The sequence below is a fragment of the Mastomys coucha genome, unplaced genomic scaffold (assembly GCF_008632895.1).
Source record: "Mastomys coucha isolate ucsf_1 unplaced genomic scaffold, UCSF_Mcou_1 pScaffold15, whole genome shotgun sequence".
In the NCBI taxonomy this organism is placed as follows: Eukaryota; Metazoa; Chordata; class Mammalia; order Rodentia; family Muridae; genus Mastomys; species Mastomys coucha.
The window spans coordinates 19799712-19820272 of NW_022196897.1; the positions used below are offsets into that span (position 1 = coordinate 19799712).

A 20561-nucleotide genomic window follows, 5' to 3' on the forward strand; every position below is an offset into this window, starting at 1 on the left:
GGTTTTGGTTTTTCAAGACAGGGTTTCTCTGTGTAGCCTTGGCTGTCCTGGAACTCACTCTGTAGACAAATGGAACACAATCTTAACCTCAGAACCTTCTCACTGCCTTGCTCCAAGAAGCCCCTACTAACTAAGCTAAGAGTTATCCCTGCCCTATGAGGAAGGGATATGGGAGCAGATCTGCAGGAAATCCCGAAACTGGAACAATTTGAATAACAAAATAAATAAAGACGTGATCACATTATAACCCTAAGAATGGGGCAGATATCCATAATGCCGGTAGAGGATCAGATAAATAAACAGATATGGACAGTGGAGCAAATCTCCCGTCAGAATTCTGAGTGATAAAGGAGGATGGAGTGGAAATCAGGTTAGACGTGGTAGCCGATTGCCCTGCCAACAGATGGAATGAACACTGGTGTTTGTGGGAAGCAGGCATTTTGTCCCCTCCAGATACAGCCCTGGAAATAGTTACTAATTGCAATGGTGGTTTTTCAAGAGTGTTGCAAGCGAGTTTTTTGCTACCTTCCCCTTCTGGGAGGTTTATTGTTTCCTGGGGTTTTGTGTTCTGTTTTAAGACAGGTTGTCACTGTGCAGCCCAGGCTGTCCCCATACTCAAGCGCTCTACCTGCCTCTGCCTCCTGAGTGCTGGGATTGTTTGCTTTGCTACCACTCCTAGCCCTCAGGTAGATCAGGCTAATTTTGAATTTGCTATGTAGGTGAAAATGACCTTAAGCCACTGGTCCTCCTGCCTTTACCTCCTGGTTGCTGCCATGCCTGGCCAATGCCCTATTTCTACTTCTATTTCTATTTCTATTCTATTTCTATTTCTATTTCTATTCCTATTAACTAAACTGTAGCAACTGATAGACCAAAATCGTGGTGGGCAGCACTGGAGCTGGAAGATGATTTAACCACAGCCAGTGTCACTTGGGAGGCTGAGACAGGAGGATTGTCATGAGTACAAGGCCAGGCCAATGTATAAAGTAAGACCTTGCCTCAAAAATAAACAAATACATGCATGCATACATACATACATACATACATACATACATACATACATACATACAAGAACAAACAGACAGACAAACAAGGGATCTGGAAGGATGGCTCAGCAGTTAAGGGCACTTGCTTCATATCCAGAGGACCCCAGTTGAGTTTCTATCTCCCACATGGTTGCTCACAACCATCTGAAACTCCAGTTCCAGAGGATTGGAGGCTGGACACTGCAGGCACCAGACATGCACACAGTACACAAACATGTATGCAAGTAAAACACTCATACATATAAAACTTTTTAATGTTAAAATTGTCTTTAAAAAAAAAAAAACAACAAACAAACAATAAGACCCAAAGCCTGTTGAGGTCAATACTTGGGAGGCAGAGGCAGGAAGATCTCTCTGAGTTCAAGGCCACAGTCTTGTCTACATAGAGGGTTCCAGACCAGCCAGGGTTACATAGTGAGACCCTGTTGAAAAAACATAGAGACAAAAACCACAGAAATGAAGTTGTCAAGAGCACAAGAGAGGAGAGGGAGATGTTTACAAATCAGAGGAGACAAGGGCGAGGCTAAATGCAGTGTCAAGTTCTGGAGCAGGGAAACACGTTAAAGAAACCTAGACCCAGCCTGGAGCTTGTTAACATTAGGAGGTGCTGATCTTGGCTTCCAGGCTGGATATCAGCAGCAGAGACGCAGAACAGGCAGGCATGGGGACTGTCCGTCGTGTCTGTGTAACTTGTGATTCTAAGAGAGAAATAAAAATAAAAATGTTTTCTTAAATTTCCCCAGGAGACCTAATTGTCTAGCTGGATCCTGGTCCTGCCCTGTCCTGGCTTGTCCACGTGACCCAGCCTGACTCTCTTACAGATGCCGCCCCGGGACTTTTAACTTGCAGCCCCACAACCCAGCCGGCTGCAGCAGCTGCTTCTGTTATGGCCACTCCAAGGTGTGCGCCCCCGCTGCCGGGTTCCAGGAACACCACATCCTCTCAGACTTCCGCCATGGTAATTGTGCATGAGGTCTGTCCTCCAGGGGTTGGTTCCTTGGCCCTGACTGGGAATCTCACTTTGGAAGTTGGGATGGGGACAGCAACAGCCCTTCCACTATACCCCCTTTGGAAAGATGCCTATGCCCCACAGCCTTGGTGTGTAGGGTGGGAAAGAGAGCCCTCTGGCACCTGCTGCTACCCCGGGGGAGCCCCAACCAGCACACCTTCAGCCTCCGGTTTATCATCAGGTGGCACTGGAAAGCTGGGTATTGCTGCAGGACTCCTGAGTCTTGTAGGAGAGCCTCCGTTTAACCCCTGGAGAGTTAGTTTCCTCAGTATATCTGAGTTCCAGCTTAGACTCTTGTCCTTCATTTATTAAGCACCTTCTGTATGCCAGGCACTGCTGCTCCACATTCTGGCAATCTCAGGATCCTGTTAGGCAGGTCTAAGGTCTACCATTCACAGTTTACAGACTAGATCCGGTCTATCTGAGACTGGTTCTGGCTACTATGATTGTGTCTTTGGAACAAGAGGGTGGGACTCCAAGCTCTGCCATCCATTAGAGTCCAGGTGCCCAGCAGTACTCCTTGGAACATTCCCCTACACCTGATAGTTTAAAGTCTTTCTTTGGACGGGTACTTGGGCATCAATCCAGGATGTCCAGATACAGAGGCAGTGGGCCCTCTGCTGGACACCACACAGAAAGCAGGACACCACGTGGCAGTGATTGACCTGAAACTAGGCAAAGGCTTGTTTTTTGAATCCTAAGACAATAAAGAGAGGGCTAGGGATGTAGCTCAGTGGATAGAGTTCTTGCCAACTTTGAACAAAGCTTGTCCAGGACGAGGAATCACAGTCATACCTCGGGAGACAGGGCCATATATAATTCTTCTTGGCCTCAAACTCCCTCCGACTTTAGAGCCCTATCGGAACTTGTCACTGCATGCCAACATTCAGGTCTCTCACTATTGGGGTGAATATTCTGTGTTTGATGTTTAGGAGCTGGTGGCTGGCAGGCCAGAAGCACAGGGGAGTCCGAGCATCCTCTGCAATGGAGCCGGAGTGGGATCCTCCTGCGAGGAGGGGAGGAACTCTCAGCCCCAGGTAGGTAACAGTCCCTACTGGTCACGCCACTCAGGTCCCTGCCTGCTGCTAATCCTACAGTTCTTCAGAATAGGTGAATTCTAAAAGACAGAGGTTTGTTTCAGCTCGCAGTTCCTGTTCAAAGTCAAGGTGGATATCTTGTGGTAGCCTTCTAGCCAACAATCCTGAGGTGGCACAATGCGTAAAGTCCCCCACCGAGCTTCAACCATGGGGATGCCACCCTAGCCATTTCACTTCATCCTAATGGGTCTCCAAGACACCCCGCCCTAACACCTCAGCCAGACCGAATTCCCACCTCCTAGTTCTTTACTAGAGGGACTCCATTTCAGCACAAGTTTAGGGGTGCCAGGCAAACAGGTGCTGGCATGCCACCATGGATTTGGTGGCTAAGATCACATACATTTATTCTCTTTGTGTTTTGGAAACTGGAAGCACGGACTGGGTGTCACATCACAGGGCTGTGTCTCCCCTCCAGGGTTCACACCCTCCCCCACCTTCAGAGAGGCTGTCTTTCTTATGATCACAACTGACCCCTACCTCTTCTTCCTTGGAGATCCCCTGGACCTTACTGGATAATCCAATAGACCTCCCCTACTCCGTGGCCAGTGGACACCCCCCCCCCCAATCCATCTGCAGCTTAATCCTTCTTGACCTCGTCAAATCACCTCTGGTTAGACCCCAGGGATTATGCTTGAGGATACCTCCGGATATTATGATTTTTCAGTCAGACCACAGAATATGTGAAACCATCAAAACACCGTGTGTGTGTGTGTGTGTGTGTGTGTGTGTGTGTGTGTGTGTGTGTGATATGCATGTTTGCGTGGGAGTGGGCACAATTGTGTGTATGGGCGTAAGTGCATGCAGAGGCCAGAAGTTGATGTCAGAAATCTCCTCCTGCTGGGCAGTGGTGGCCCACGCCTTCAATCCTAGCACTTGGGAGGCACAGAGGCAGGCAGATTTCTGAGTTCGGGGCCAGTCTGGTCTACCGAGTGAGTTCCAGGACAGCCAGGGCTGCACAGAGAAACCCTGTCTCAATAAACAAACAAAAAAGAAAGAAAGAAAAAAAGAAAGAAAGAAAGAAAGAAAGAAAGAAAGAAAGGAGGAAAGAAAGAAAGAAGGAAAGAAAGAGAAAGAAAGAAGTCATCCTCCATCTCTCTTCCACTTTGCTCAGTGAGTCGAGTGCCGCAGCCAAACTCAGAGCTCCCTGATAGGCCAGTCCCCTACTAGCCAGCTTGTTCTAGAGAGCTCTTCTCCACTTCCTTAGGCTGGAATCACAGCCGGCCACCATGCCCATGCAGCATGGGTTCTGTCACTCTGTGTCAAGCACTGTAAGCACTGACCATTTCCCCAGCCCTGGTCTTGGATTCTCTACCCACTGTAGGTGAACTCCAGGTGCTTGGATGGTTTATTGTTGCCATCTATACAGATGTGTCTTAGTCAGGGTTTCTATTCCTGTACAAACATCATGACCAAGAAGCAAGTTGAGGAGGAAAGAGTTTATTCAGCTTACTTCCACATTGCTGTTGGTTACCAGAGGAAGTCAGGACTGGAACTCAAGCAGGTCAGGTCCTGAGGACCCCAGCCTCTTGGCACCACCTGTCCCTAATCAGGAGCTGATGTAGAGGCCATGGAGGGATGTTCCTTACTGGCTTGCTTCCCCTGGCTTGCTCAGCCTGCTCTCTTATAGAACCCAGGACTATCAGCCCAGGGATGGCACCACCCACAAGGGGCCCTACCCCCTTGATCACTAATTGAGAAAATGCCCCACAGCTGGGTCTCATGGAGGCACTTCCCCAACTAAAGCTCCCTTCTCTGTAATAACTCCATCCTGTGTCAAGTTGACACTCAAAACCAGCCAGTACAAGATGCTAGGGGCTGGTGGGATGACTCAGCTGTTAAGTACTCTGGTTGCTCTTCCAGAGGTCTGAGTTCAGGTCCCAGCAACCACATGGTGGCTCATGACCATCTATAAAGGATCTGATGCCCTCTTCTGGCATGTAGGTGTACATGCAGACAGAGCATTCCTATCTTTAAATGATAGATAGATAGATAGATAGATAGATAGATAGATAGATAGATAGATAGATAGATAGATAATAAACAAAAATACAGATGCTAGAATCAAGATAAGCATATGAAGATATCGAAGTTCTTCTCTTTTATCTTCAGAGACGTTCCTAGGAGACCAGAGACTCAGCTATGGACAGCCAGTCATACTGACCCTCCAAGTACACTCTGGGGGCTCCCCACCTCCTATGCAGCTGAGACTGGAGGGGGCAGGTTTGGCACTGGCTCTGAGGCCCTCCAGTTTATCCAGCCCTCAGGACACCAGGCAGCCAGGACAAGTTCAGCTCCAGTTCCTGTAAGTGATCTCCAGGTCCTGAGAGGTGGGAGTGGGGTGGTAGGCAGAGTGGCCTCTGAGGGCTAGGCACACTGAGAGGCTCCTGAGGACCCCAGCCTCTTGGCACCACCTGTCCCTACATCAGGCTGTCCCACTGACTTTCTGTTCTTTACAGCCTGCAGGAGACTTCGGAGGAGGCAGAGCCCCAGCTGCCCGCCTTCCACTTCCAGCGCCTGCTTTCCAATCTGACCTCTCTGAGCATCTGGACCAGTGGCCAAGGCCTGGGCCATTCTGGTAGTATGACAATTCACCCCCTTAGAACATGGGTCCTGGCCCTACATGGTCTGTGGAGTTCCCCCAGCACGGACTCTGAGATTGAGGAACCAGGACACTTGCACAAGGCAGCAGAGGTGTGTCTGAGGACAGAGGCAGGGGTTGGACTGCAGGGAGCAGGAAGTCCTGGGAAAGAACAGCTCTAGGAAGCAGGTACACATCCTTGACAGAATCCTGCTCCACCCATTCCTCCGCCACATCTTTCTGTGAGCACTGCTCACCCTGCTGGCCAATACTGGCATTACACCTCAGCCACTTTGTGGTCTGATACGGATTCTAAATTCACCCAACTGTTTCAGGTAAGAGCACTGACTGCTCTTCCAAAGGTCCTGAGTTCAAATCCCAGCAACCACATGGTGGCTCACAACCATCCTTAATGAGATCTGACCCCCTCTTCTGGAGAGTCTGAAGACAGCTACAGTGTAATTACATATAGTAAATAAATCCTTAAAAAAAAAAAAAAAGACAGAGTCTCGCTGGACTTAAACTCCTGATCTTCCTACCTCTGACTCCCAGGTGCTGGGTTTATAGGTGCCGCACTGGGTAGCCTGGCCTGTCTGGGTTTGTAGGTGCTGCACTGCGTAGCCCTGTCCTGTCTGGAACTTGCTTAGGTTTGAAATTTAAAGAGGATTACCTCATATGCCACCAAGCCAGGCAAATTTTTAAAACATAACAATATTTATTTACTTGTATATATGTATATTTATGGGCACACATTCCTATGTGTGCCACATGTGTGGAGGTCAGATGACAACTTGTGGAATCCCAAGAATTGAACTCAAGCCATCAGGCTTGGCAGCTTGGGCTCTTAACCCGCTGAGCCATCCCGTGGCTCCAAGCATACATATCTTGCAATCTTGTCTTTGTCTACACACTTTATGCATGCTAAGTACACATTCTAACACTGACTTCACCACCGTCCCTTATCTATTTCTTGGTCTAAAAAATCATACATTTCCTTCACCCTTGATTTTTTGACTATTGATTTTAAAATTGCTCTTGAAGCCTGGCGTAGCAGTAGTTTATGCCTGTAATCCCACCACTTAAGAGGTCAAGGCAGAGGATTGCAAACCTGAAGACTGCACAGGCTATGTAGAAAAGACCCTGTCTCAAACAAACAAACAAACAAACAAACAAACAAAACAGTTGACTCAAAAGCTGCCTTTGTATGCATGGGCTTCTTTTGTAGGTTCTCAGGAAGTATTGGCTGGACATATATGTAGGTCTCCCCTTTGCTTCTCATTCTGTAGGCCAAGTGCTCTTGTGTGAAGTTCGGCTCACATCAGCCCGGCCCCAGCGTGGTCTTGCCCCACTAGCCTCATGGGTGGAGACCTGCCTATGTCCCCAGGGATACACAGGCCAGTTCTGTGAACTCTGTGCTCTGGGATACAAAAGAGAAATACCTCATGGGGGTCCCTATACCAACTGCATCCCCTGCACCTGCAACCAGCATGGCACCTGTGACCCCAACACAGGTAAGTCCCCAGAATCCCATTCCAAGGCTCCTTGGGCTATGGGGACACAGTGGGATGAGGACTGGGCCTCACAGATGGTCTTTGGGAGACACTGGCACTGGTCTGTCTTGCCCTGTTCCCTGGGGCTTCTCCAATGATAACCAAAGGCCTGACTGGAACCTAGGGACCAGGGATTGTGTGCACCTGAGCGGGCCTTCAGGGAGTCGTACAGATGACAGCAGTTCATAGGTATCCACCCGCCTAGAGCCACAAGCCAAGTAGCCTCACTACTTCGTGGCTGTGGCCTTGGCCAAGTCACTTCTTTCCCTGAATGTCCCCATCTATACAGTACAGACAGCAATAGTATATACACAGCCCAGGCCATGGAGACAAAGTGTGTGAAGGTCAGGAATTATCTAGACATTTAAAAAACAGAACCTTCTTTGCACTGAAGTTCAGGGGCAGCTGATCAGGTGGCGTGGGCTCTTTTCCTAGGAGAGACAGCTAGGTGAAGTAATGAAATGTTATTATCCCCTCCCTCCTTGGTGGCCTAGTCTTGATTCCTGTAGACATGCAAGTGATATGTCCTCCAGTATTGTCCCATTTCCAAGACAGGAATCTGAGGTGTGGGGTGACCTCCTGACCTGTAAGTGACATAGCCGTACCCCCCACCAGCTGGGGACTGGGGGGGGGGGGTGTTGTCATTCAATAGAGCTACTTCTCACACCTATAGAGACACAAAAACCTCACCAGAGGTCATGTGGCCAGGAGGTGCTAGGGGACAGACACAGGCTTTTCTTCACCCCGCTGTCTCCCCAATTGAGCCCAGATGAAGCCTCACAATCCTTTCCTGGATAATGGTTCCTGCAGCTCCTATTGAGGAAACAGAGTCTCCTTATGAGATGGGACTGATTTTTCACCTCCCACGGAGCCCTTGACTTAGCCACAACTTCCCATTCCATATAAGTAAGCCTTCATCTATAAAATGGGTCAAGCAGCTGGTCTAAGGTGGCGCACGCCTTTAATCCCAGCACTTGGGAGGCAGAGGCAGGCAAATTTCTGAGTTTGAGGCCAGCCTGGTCTATAGAGTGAGTTCCAGGACAGCCAGGGCTACACAGAGAAACCCTGTCTCGAAAAAAACAAAACAAAACAAAACAAAAAAGAATCAAGCCTGAGGGTGTGAGCTGAGACAAGAGTGCTCCCTGGCTCCGCTTACCTAGGGAATGAAGTTCCCTTCCATTCTCCTCATGGCTGTGGCCTCCTGTAGGGCCGCTCTTGGGTCCCCATGGTGAGTCATGAAGCTAGGCTCTGAGCAGACGCCAAGGGTTGCTGGACTGGAGAAGGGGGGTCTGTGATGTTCTCCATCTTCCAGTACCAGGAGGCAGAACAGAGCTTCCATACCAATAGCCTGTATGTACAGAGTGAGCCCCCACAAGGCCGGAAGCCTGACCCGGGATTTCCCTTTAGATGGGTCACTCAAGGTGAAGAGGACGTGGGAGCAGGGGGAGGAAACAGTGTCACTGTGACTTTGTGCCTTCCATCAGTCGAGAGAGTTGTGAGATAGGAATAGTGAACAGTGTCCAAGCGTCACCCTCCTCTCCCTCCTTCCCCACATCTCTGCCACTCCATCCTACTCCTGCAGGCATATTTGTGTTGTGACCTGTGTTACCATCCACCCCAGCCTCCAAGACAGGGATCTGAGGTGCAAGGTGGCCACACGGCCAGTAGGTGGCAGAGCCACACCTCCTACCCACTGAGGGGCAGGCTAGATGGTTTTCCCAGCTCACACATAGAAACCTTAAGTGGTGGACATGACCCAGGCAGTCTGGCTCAGCTGGACGATTTACCCCAAGCCCCTGTCTCTCTAGCCTACCAGGGTGTGTCCCACGGCTCCTCCACCAGGATACTCACTGTCTAGGATAGTAACTCTTAATCTGTAAGTCACAATCTCTTGGCAAACCTCTATCTCCAAAAATCTTTACATTACAATTCCTAACAGTACTGGCAAAATCACAGCTGTAAAGTAGCAATGGAAATAACTTTATGGTTGGGGGTCACCACATCATGAGTATTAAAGAGTCGCAGCATTAGAAAGGTTGAGAACCACAGTTCTGGGGGCTTCTGGGCTGAGATAGTGAACAAATGTCTTTCTCCTCAGGGATCTGCTTATGTGGCCACCACACTGAGGGTCCATCCTGTGAGCGTTGCATGCCAGGTTTCTACGGTAATGCCTTCTCAGGCCACACTGATGATTGCCAGCCCTGTCCGTGCCCTGGCCAATCAGCCTGCACAACCATCCCAGAGAGTGGAGACGTGGTGTGCACACACTGCCCCGCTGGTCAGAGAGGTGAGTGGCTTGTGCTCTATTCTCCAGAAAGACCAAGCCTGAGCCCTGATCCTGCCCTGGCTCTAGCGGAGGTTAGGGTATGACAGGCCAGAAAGAGCCAGGCCTGAGGGGAGGGGTGGCAAGCATGACTTCTGGGGATAGAGTCTCCTTGTCAAAGCCCCAGTATGCTGAGAGTTACTGCAGACCTGGGCCTTGGCCATATATAATGGAACCTTGGAAGGTGGATATATGGGCTTTTAGAGTTGTTTCATGGCTTGGGATGAAGCCAAGGGGTCTGGAATCTTCACTACAAAGGTGGAAAACCTCAATGCAAAGGTTTGCGTGTTTCAAAGGAAGGCTTGGGAAGTGATGCTGAAGAAACCGGGTGACCTGAGTCTGAGACTCAGAGCACAGCACACGCCTATCCTCTCAGCACTGGGGAGGTAGAGGCAGGGGGATCCTAGGGGCTTGCTAGCTAGCCAGTCCAGGAGGAGCAATGGGGCTCAGGGATCCTGTCTCAAAACACAAGGTAGAGATTGTTTGAGGATGATACCCAACACTAATCTCTGGCCTTTATGCACATACAAATGTGTACACCCACACACATGCACACACATTCGCCTGTACACACACAAACACGTGCATGCACATACATACACTCACACACACACACACATACACACACCTAGAGCTTTCAGCTTTCAGGTTTTTTGTGAATATCTGTCAGATAACTCAAAGCAAACAGCCCTCTCCTCCCAGGATCCATCCTCCCTTGCTCCCACTCCCTGCTGCAGGACCTCCCCCTCCACCACTTTCTTCAGAGGTGCATTTAACAGCATTTGAGACTTCTGCAATGCCCCACAAAATCACACACTTAAAGTGGACAATTAAACAGCTATCGGTATATTATATCATTAATTCTTTATCACAATAAAACCCATATCATAAAACTGTCCTCCTTGGCCATCATTTTAAGCGTGTGATTCATTAGCCTAAGGGGCCCTGGCATCATGGGCTGCTCTCTGCCACCATCCTCCACATTGAGCCCTGTGCCCGCTAAGCTGTCCTTTAAGCTTCCAGTCCCTCACCCACTCCTCACTACTTGACCAAGTCTCTGAATTTGTCTCCTCTATGTAGAAGCAAGTATTGTCCTTCTGTGCCACTTGTGTATTATGTGGGATTAGTGTCTACATTGAGTGGTCTTGTGGCATATCCTGCTCCCTGGGGGTTAGACTGCACCCACTGGCATCAGGCACCCCTCCATTTCTTACCTACCCCCATTTTCTGACCCCCACTAAACCCAGCCAGTGAGAGTGAACAGTGAGAGATGCTTGTATGATGGGTGAGGCATTCCTAAGAGAAGACATCACAGGAGCAGTTGCTGCTGCTAGAGGGAACCACCCCCAGAGGGAGGGCTGGAGTGGCTTACAGATCAAGGATTTCTGCTAGCTTCTTTACCCACATTATCCCCCGGGGCTTTGAGAGAAAGTAGCTTTGCAGCTTCCATAGACATCTGAGTTGAGCCTGACCAAAGCCCAAGTGATGCTGAGGAAGATGCTGGTGAAGATGCAAAGAATGAAGGTGGACCCTGTGGTACCCAATACTGCTGAGTGCTCAGCAGTCGGTGCTCTGCACAGGTAACCTCATTGAGGCCTCTTGGCAGTGCTTTGGAGCAGCAGCTACAAGGCTCTCCTCACAATAGAGGCAAAGACCCTGGAATTAGGAAGGCATGTGGCCCAGGACCACACTGCCAGTGGACAGTGCTCTAGTACCTGACTGTAGGCCAGCTTGAGCCAGAGACCCCACATAGCCTAGTCTGGAGGCTTAGCCGTGTGATAGCTATACAGAATGCTTGGGAGTGCAGCTGGCCAGTGCTCCAAACCTGCCCCTCCCATACACAGGACGACGATGCGAGAGCTGTGAAGATGGCTTTTTTGGGGATCCTCTAGGACTCTCTGGAGCTCCCCAGCCCTGCCGCCGGTGCCAGTGCAGCGGGAACGTGGATCTCAATGCTGTGGGCAACTGTGATCCTCATTCTGGCCACTGCTTGCGCTGTCTGTACAACACAACAGGGACCCACTGTGAGCACTGTCAGGAGGGTTTCTATGGGAGTGCCTTGGCCACAAGGCCTGTGGACAAGTGTGCTCGTGAGTACCCCAAATCCCAGACCCCTGGGGTAAGGCATGGGAATCACTGTCATCAACCCTCATTCGGGACCCAAACAGGATAGCTGAGAAAGCTACCAAACCAGCTGGCCCCTCTGCTTGGCTGGGCAGCCTTAGGCAGGTCTCTTGCCTTCTCTGTTCTCTAAAAAGCACTGGGATTTGTTCTTCCCCAAGGCCCCTTCAGTCCTGATATCTCATAAGCTCTCATTCCACACTTTCACCCTACATTAATAATTCAGAACTTTTCTCATATCCATAGTTAGCACATGAGGCTGATGCAGGGGGAATTAAGGTCAAGATTTTCTCACATCTGACCCCCTCTACCTGCCTGGGTTGCCTGCCACAGGGCCACAGCCTGCATCTGCCCAAATCAGGCCTCTGGAAGTCCTGCAACAGCAGCTCAGCTTTCACACTGATCAGATGCCCTCGGAACCATTTTTCACATGGCATCACCCACACTGTCCTGCAGTGTGGACCTGCCTCCCAGACAACCCACTCTTGGCATCAAAAAGGATGCTACGCTATGGTTTCTGGGAGAGCAGAAGTATGGCTCCAGAGACATCTGCCAGGCTCTGCCTTTGATCAGGAACCACAGCTCTGGCCTTGTCTCCAGCCCGCAGCTTGAGGCAGGCTTGGGAGAGCATCCCTACCCCCACTTTCCTGTGCTGGCTCGCCAAAGACATAGCAAATGGGTTGAGCCTTTCCCAAGAGGGTCTCAGGAACCTGGCCTGAGTTACTGTCGTCTCTGGGGCTCCCTTGGCTTCCCAGATCCTGCCTATACCCCTAGAGTTTAAGTAGATGATTCTAACACCCTTTTCCTGCAACTCCCAGCCTGCAGCTGTGACCTGAGGGGCTCAGTCAATGAGAAGACCTGCAACCCAGTGACTGGCCAGTGTGCCTGCCTGCCTTATGTCACGAGGAGGGACTGCAGCCGCTGCAGCCCTGGCTTCTATGACCTCCAGTCTGGGAGGGGCTGCCTGAGGTAGGGGGTGAGGCTGTGAGTGCCCTGGGTGTCTTGCTAGGGGGAAGAGGGCACCATGGAGCCTCAGGGACAGGACTGATCTGGAATGTGTCATCTCAGGTCTATTTCCAGATACTCTGTGCCCTTCACCAAAGGGTACAAAAGCTCAGTCTCTTGGTATCAGACCCATGGCTCTGCCAGCCCAGGAGGCAGGCCAAGAACTGCCCAAGAGCTGGCCAGGTGGGCAGGTGGCTGGCTTGCTCTGATTCTCATCTCAGTAACACCTATCACTGGGTGACTTTTTGACCACAGCAGCACCTGAGACGGATGCCTCAGCTTCAAAGGAAGGCTCCAGGGAAGAGACTGAGGGAAGTCTTCCTTATGTAGCTCCTTGGAGCCTTCAGTGTGTGTGATTTCAGAGACTTACCAGATCTGTAGATCTGTGCCCATGGCGGTTTTTTTTTTTTTTTTTTTTTTTGGTTTTTCCGATACAGGATTTCTCTGTGTAGCCCTGGCTGTCCTGGAACTCACTCTGTAGACCAGGCTGGCCTCGAACTCAGAAATCCGCCTGCCTCTGCCTCCCAAGTGCTTGGATTATGGGCATGCGCCACCACTGCCCGGCGCCCATGGCAGTTTTTATTGGTTTCTTTTCTTCTGTGTCCTTGAGCACCTCTACAGCTATTCAAGGCTATTAAGGGGTAGCCTGATCAACTCTCATTCTGGCTTCGTGTCACAGCTGCAAATGTCACCCACTCGGCTCCTTAGAGAACAAGTGCCACCCCAAAACTGGCCAGTGCCCCTGCAAACCCGGTGTCACCGGCCAAGCCTGTGACAGATGCCAGCTGGGTTTCTTTGGCTTCTCCATCAAGGGCTGCCGAGGTGAGCAAGCTGGGTCCTGGTGGACTGTGGGAGGGCAGGGCCAAGGTCTCTTGCTGGGGATGACCCACAAGAAGCAGGTATGATGGGGAAGATGGCAAGCAGATGTTGGGCCTTGAGAACTTGGGGTGCAGGAGTGTGAGGAACGGGGGGTCCTAGTGGCACCTCTAATGTGGCCGCTGAATCCTGTGTGTCTGCAGACAGCAGGTCACATGTGAGCCACAGTTTCTTTGTACAACCACTGTTTTGTCAGTTCTGGGTCCCTGGGACATTGCATTAAATGAGATTGAAGGGTAGGTTGCCAGCTCTAACCTGATTGGTCTTTGTCGTGGAGCCCAAGAGTCTGCATTTGAGGATACTCAGGGGTTGTGGGAATTCAGATTCAGGGATGGGAGATGAGTAGGGGACCACCATCAGGTCCCCATCACTGGCTGTTCTCCTCCAGACTGTAGGTGCTCCCCACTGGGTGCTGCCTCACCCCAGTGTCATGAGAACAGCACCTGTGTGTGCCGGCCAGGCTTCGTGGGCTATAAATGTGACCGCTGCCAGGACAATTTCTTCCTCGCGGATGATGACACAGGCTGCCAAGAGTGTCCCACCTGCTATGCCCTAGTGAAGGAGGAGGTGAGCTGCCACACCCTGACCTGCCCACCTTCAGATCGATTTCACATCTCCAGGGAACACCAGCTTCATGCTGTGGCCCAGAAGCTGCCTGGTCACCCACAGACCTCAAGCCTGTGTTGCCACTGGCCTCCTTCTCCTGAGTTCACCCAGCCTCCTCATTCCAATCCACCTAGCCCTCATTTGGTCCCTCTGTCCCGGATAAACCAGAGGTGGCTCTTGTCATATCTCTTCCTAGCCTCCCAGAGCCAAGGTCATACTTGTCCAGCTCAGTGGGGATGGGATGACAGGCCATCCTGAGAGATGCCCCATCCCCATTAGTTGTGTTGTCCAAACAGAGAGCAACTTTGGAAGACTTAATATCCAACTCCAGAATAACTAGTTGAAGCCTTCAAGCCTCCCAGGCCCAGTGTGGCTCAAAGAACATATGGTGATATAGAAGAAAATGGCCCATCCTGAGCTCTAGCTGAAAGCCCATGGGGCAAACAGGCCAGGGCCCTTTGCCCAGCCATTTCTATTTCTGCAGGACAGCATGCATTTTGCACCACTGGGTAAACTAAACTACCACGTGGCCTCCCCTGCCTAGAACAGTTTTTTTCTTCCACATGAGTTCACAACACACAGAAAGTCTAGGGTCTGTCTTAGAACCAGAGGGTTTGGATCTGAGGGCAAAGCTTGGGACCTGCCCCTCTGCTTAGTGTGATTGCAAAGGGCATTGAGCCATAGCAGGCACCCACATCACAGCTGGCTCCTGCTACACACAGCAGAAATGCAGCTGCTGTGTGCATGGGTAAAAGCATGGGCTCAACCCAGCACACACTGGCAGCATGCAATGGCACCTGCACTGTGTGCCGAGCCCTAGAAACAGAGTGAACAGGAGAGACAAAACTATGTGTCGGGGAACTTTGCATGCAAGTTTAGGAACCTGAGTCTGGACCCAGAAGCCATGAAAAGGGGGGCCACCATGGCACCCAGAGGCTAGGGAGGCAAAGACAAGCAGATCTCCTTGGCTTGCTGGCGGGTCAGCAGAGATCACTTGATGAGCTCTAGGCCAGTGAAGGATTCTGTTTAAAAACAAAAACAAAACAAGCATAACCCAACAAGATTGGTGTTATCTAAACAGGAACATTTCTCAATGTTGACCTCTGACCTCCATACACATATGTGTGTGCACATGCACCTGCCCATGCAAACATGTACACACATGCACATATAAAATCACATATGCGGGCTGGAGAAATGGCTCAGCAGTTAAAAGCACTGACTGCTCTTCTGTAGGTCCTGAGTTCAAATCCCAGCAACCACATGATGGCTCACAACCATCTGTAATGAGATCTTACGCCCTCTTCTGATGTGTCTGATGAAGACATCTACAATGTACTTAGATATAACAATAAATAAATCTTTGGGCCAGAGTGAGTCCTGAGTTCAATTCCCAGCAACCACATGATGGCTCACAACCATCTGTACAGCTACAGTGTAATCATATACATTAAATAAATCTTTTAAAAAAATAAAAAATAAAGGCACATATGCATACATGCAGTCATGCACACACATCTTCATGGGACTCCTTTTTACTCCCTCTGTCCCTCCCTCAGTTGGGCAGGGGTATGGCTGGCAAGGTGTCAGCAGGTGCTAGGCTGTGAGAGGGGAAGTAGATGGTGACATTGGCAAGTAGGTCCTTGGGGCTGGTGAGCCCTTAGCACTGAGGTGCGTCCAGGATTGGAAGAGGAGGACCCAAGGAAAGGATGAACCAGGCCAAAGCCAAGAGCAATACACAGCACCTAGAGATCCTCGTCTCATACTGCCTTCCTTCCCGACCGCTCCCTGCAGGCAGCCAAGCTGAAGGCCAGGCTGATGCTGATGGAGGGGTGGCTTCAGGGATCCGACTGTGGCAGCCCCTGGGGACCACTGGAGATTCTGCAGGGAGAAGCCCCGCGGGGGGATGTCTACCAAGGTCACCACCTATTTCAAGGTACAGGGATGGCACTAGGAGGTAAGGGGGCTGGTAGAGCCTGGGCTGATCGAATACTTCGTGGGCTCTCAGGATAGTCGTGACACCCCACAGGCCTCTCCTCCCATGTCCCTAGCCCATCTGCAACGATATTAACATGGGTCTCTGCCCCCTGCCTTCTGCCCTGCACTGACTATAAGCTAAGGGAAGCCTGGTCTAGCTTCATGCATGTAACCATTTAGCCACACACTTTGCGTGCCTGGGGCGCTGTTCCAGGTGCTGAACAGGTGGAGCCCTCTGGGGTTTTCGTTCTCGGCCTGTTGGCTTGCTGCCCTGTCTCCAGCCAGTGCTTGGCACATTTCAAAAGAACTAGTAACTAAGAAAAGCAGCCCTGTCATTAGGCCAGGTGGAATGTGGCCTTGGGATACAGAAAATTTGCAGAATGTTGAAACTGAGCTGATCACGTTGTACAGCTGCCTTTTTCAAGTAGCTGTGCTTCAGCAGCTGGCAGGTGAGCAGGGTGAAGCATCCAATGAGAGGGCAGTTGGATGGCCCCACGGGAGCCTCAGTGAGAGTCACAGCACTGACTTGAGTTGGAGCTCAACTGCCATCTCAGATTCTGGAGATGCCCATTGTGGTTCCAATGGGCCTCCAAGTCCCGCTTTGGCTTCCCAGAGCCTCAACCTTTACAACTAGGCAGAAACTGGGCAGGTTTCTCCTTTGGTGTACTGGAAGCAGGGGGCAGAGTGGCTCTGGGGATCCAGCTGTGCCCAGGCGGGTGGAAGATGGAAGCTTGAGTGAGGAGACTTTTCTGTGGAATCTCAATCAGTGATCACTGACTGGGTTGCTGGCTTCCCACAGAGGTCCGAGGGAGCTTCCTGGAGCGGATGGTGGGCCTGGAGGATTCTGTGAAGGCCACTTGGGAGCAGTTGCAGGTGCTGAGGGGGAGCACACACTGTGCCCAGGCTGGAGCTCAGAAGACCTGCCTCCAGCTGGCAGAGCTGGAGGAGACATTGCGGTCCTCAGAGGAGGAGGTCCTGCGTGCAGCCTCAGCTCTCTCATTTCTGGTACCATGGTCCTCCAACCCTGCTTCCCCTGAAGCCCGTGTAGGAGTCTTTGCCCCCAGCTCTGCCCTTAACCAATTACCCGTGGTGTGGTGTACTCTTTACAGGATGTTTAATGTCACCTGCAAACTGGCTCATACTGGGTCTCTTACTGATGGAGAAAGGCACTGTTTGCAACGAGCAAATTTGTGTTGAGCAGACAGTGGATACACACAGTGGTGGGCTGGGTCACTGCACTCTCCATGTGCAGGTGTCATGGTTAACCTTGTGCATTTGTACAACATTGACGCCATTCTATTCTGCCCAGTCAGCTAGTCGGCTATAACCCTTGACCTTTCCAAGGACAAGCCTCAGTTCTTCTCTCTGTTCCTTAAGGCAAATATTCAGGAAGGATCCAGCGCACCCACCAATTGGAGTCACCTGGCATCAGAGGCCCAGATCCTCACCAGAAGGTGAGGCCTGGAGCTCTAGGATATGGGGGACTGTGCTCATGCCTGTACTGTTGACAGAGGGGGTAGGGCAATCCTTCTTGGACAGACTCCAGTGTCAGGGTTAACTTCTAGGAGCTAGGACCAGATGAGCCCAAGGGCTTCTCAGTGGGGAGTAGATGTTACCATCACAGGAAGGGGCTGGGTGGGGTAGGGATGGAAGTGTAGACATGCTGGGGAAGAGCTTGCTCAATGGATCACATCTTGGCATCTGGTGGCTTAAAAAAACACGTTTTAGCCAGGCAGTAGTGGCGCACGCCTTTAACCCCAGCACTTGAGAGGCAGAGGCAGGCAGATTTCTGAGTTCAAGGCCAGCCTGGTCTACAGAGTGAGTTCCAGGACAGCCAGGGTTACACAGAGAAACCCTGTCTCAAAAAAACCAAAAAAAAAAAAAAAAAAAAAAAAAAAAAAAAAAAAAAAAAAAAAAAAAAAAAAAAAAAAAAAACCAACAAAACAAACAAAAAAAAAACACATGTTTTTAAGATGTAATTCACAGGGCCTGGGACTGGAGAAATAGCTCAGTCAGTCAATTTGCTTATTACACAGGTATGAGGACCTGAGGTCAATCCCCAAAGGCTAAATAAAAATCCAGCTGTGGTGGCACTGGCTTGTAACTTCAGCAGTAAGGATGCAGAGATACTGGATGCAGGATGCAACATAAGGATGTGATCCTGGGAGCACACTAGTCAACCAGTCCAGCCTAGGTCCCAGTGAGAGACCCTGTCTTAAGAACCAAGGTGGGAGGGCTGCAGAGATGGCTCAGTAGTTAAGAGCACTCACTTAGTGCTCTTCCAGAGGACCTGGTTTCAATTCCCAGCACCTACATGGCAGCTCACAACTGTCTGTAACCCTAGTTCTAGGGGAATCTGACACCCTCACACAGACATATGTGTAGGCAAGACAATAATGCACATAAGATAAAAAGAAAGTAAAAAAAAAAGAAGGAGAGAAAGAGAGAGAGGGAAAGAAAGAAAGAAAAGTAGGTAGGTAAAAGGCTATGGTGGCACACGCCTTTAATCTCAGCACTTGGGAGGTAAAAGCAGGCAGATTTCTGAGTTTGAGGCCAGCCTGATCTATAAAGCAAGTTCCAGGACAGCCTCGACTACACAAAGAAACCCTGCCTCAAAACACAATTAATAATAATAATAGTAGTAATAATAATTAATAATAATAGTAATAATAATATCTTAAAACAAGGTGGACATATCGTGAGGAGCTACACCTGAGGTTGACCTCTAGCACACACACCCAAGGTGGGAAGATGATTCTTTTTTTTTTTTTCAAGATTTATTTATTTATGTATACAAGTGCACTGTAGCTGTCTTTACACACACCAGAAGAGGGCATCGGATTCCATTACAGGTGATTGTGAGCCACCACGTGGTTTCTGGGAATTGAACTCAGGACCTCTGGAAGAGCAGTCAGTGCTCTTACCGGCTGAGCCCTCTCTCCCACCCCAGGATTCTTTTTTGTTTGTTTGTTTTGTTTTGTTTTGTTTTTGAGGCAGGGTTTTTTTGCATAGCCCTTGCTGTCCTGGAACTCACTCTGTAGACAAGGCTAGCCTTGAACTCAGAAATCCGCCTGCCTCTGCCTCCCAAGTGCTGGGATTAAAGGCATGCACTACCACTGCCCGGCAGGAAGATGATTCTTGTATACACACACACACACACACACACACAATAAGGAGATAATTCTTATACTTTGTAGTTCAGTATCTCATATTGGAAGAGTCACGTGACCAGCAGATGTAAACTTAGAACATTTTTACCATCCCTATCTACGGTTTTAATCACCCCCAACTCCTCTTTAGCCTCTCGATCACTCCTGGCAACGGTTACTCTACTTTCTGTCTCTATAGATTTGTTTCTTCAGGCCATTCCTTGTAGATGGGATCACACGACACACACACACACACACACACACACACAGGTGCATGTAAAGGCCAGACAATAGCTTGGGGTGACATTTCTTAGGTGACATGTACTGTTTTTTTGGACACAGGGCCTCTTGCTGGCAAGGGGCTAACCAATCCGGCTAACCTGGCTGGCCAACAAAGCCCAGGGATCTGACTCTTCTCTGGCTGGGATTACACATGCATGCCACTGCACCTAGCTTTTTATGTGGGTGCTAGGGATCAAACGCAGGCCCTCCTGCTTGCAAAGCGAGCACTTCGCCAACTGTGCTGTCTCCTCGGGACAGCATTTGGATGGTTTTTTTCTGCTTCCTTTAAAAAAACAACTTATGGGCCTGGAGAGATGGCTCAGTGGGTAAGAACACTGACTGCTCTTCCGGAGGTCCTGAGTTCAATTCCTAGCAACCACATGGTGGCTTACAACCATCTGTAATGGGATCTGATGCCTTCTTCTGGTGTGCCTGAAGATAGCTACAGTGTACTCATATAAATAAAATATATAAATCTTAAAAAAAAAAACAACTTATGATCCTAAAAGCATAGAATCCATAGTAAATTTCATCTTTTACATTTTACATGTATGTATTGCATCACACAGATTTTTCCTCTTTTTTGTTGTGTGTGTGTGTGTTTGTGTGTGTTTTCAAGACAAAGTCTCTCTGTGTAGCCCTGGCTGTCCTCAAACTCACTCTTTAGACTAGGCTGGCCTCGAACTCACAGAGATCCATTTGCCTCTCTGCCGCTGTACTGCTGGGATTAAGGATCTATGCTACTATGCCCAGCATATTATTTTATTTTCCTCTTAAAATAAAAGAAAAAAAAAGATTTATTTGGGAGCTGGAGTGGTGTCTCAGCGGTTAAGAGCATGTATTGCTCTCCCAGGGGACCTGAGTTCAGTTTCCAGCACCCACATTAGGTGGCTCACAGCCTCCTATACTCCAGCTCCAGGGAACCCGACTCCCACTTCTTCA

The 20561-nt window shown here is 49.9% G+C and overlaps 1 protein-coding gene across 1 annotated transcript in view; it reads left to right on the forward strand.

Annotated features, from left to right (window-relative positions):
- The window catches only part of Lamc3 (laminin subunit gamma 3), a 61587-nt gene that overhangs the window by 22147 nt on the left and 18879 nt on the right, over positions 1-20561 (forward strand). The window contains exons 8-20 of the mRNA XM_031369766.1: positions 1868-2004; positions 2988-3092; positions 5262-5454; positions 5609-5727; positions 7017-7241; positions 9379-9567; positions 11448-11693; positions 12543-12693; positions 13409-13551; positions 13994-14172; positions 16006-16147; positions 16988-17193; positions 17566-17642. Coding sequence (XP_031225626.1) covers positions 1868-2004; positions 2988-3092; positions 5262-5454; positions 5609-5727; positions 7017-7241; positions 9379-9567; positions 11448-11693; positions 12543-12693; positions 13409-13551; positions 13994-14172; positions 16006-16147; positions 16988-17193; positions 17566-17642 — 2112 coding nt within the window. The remainder of the gene's footprint in view (positions 1-1867; positions 2005-2987; positions 3093-5261; positions 5455-5608; positions 5728-7016; positions 7242-9378; positions 9568-11447; positions 11694-12542; positions 12694-13408; positions 13552-13993; positions 14173-16005; positions 16148-16987; positions 17194-17565; positions 17643-20561) is intronic.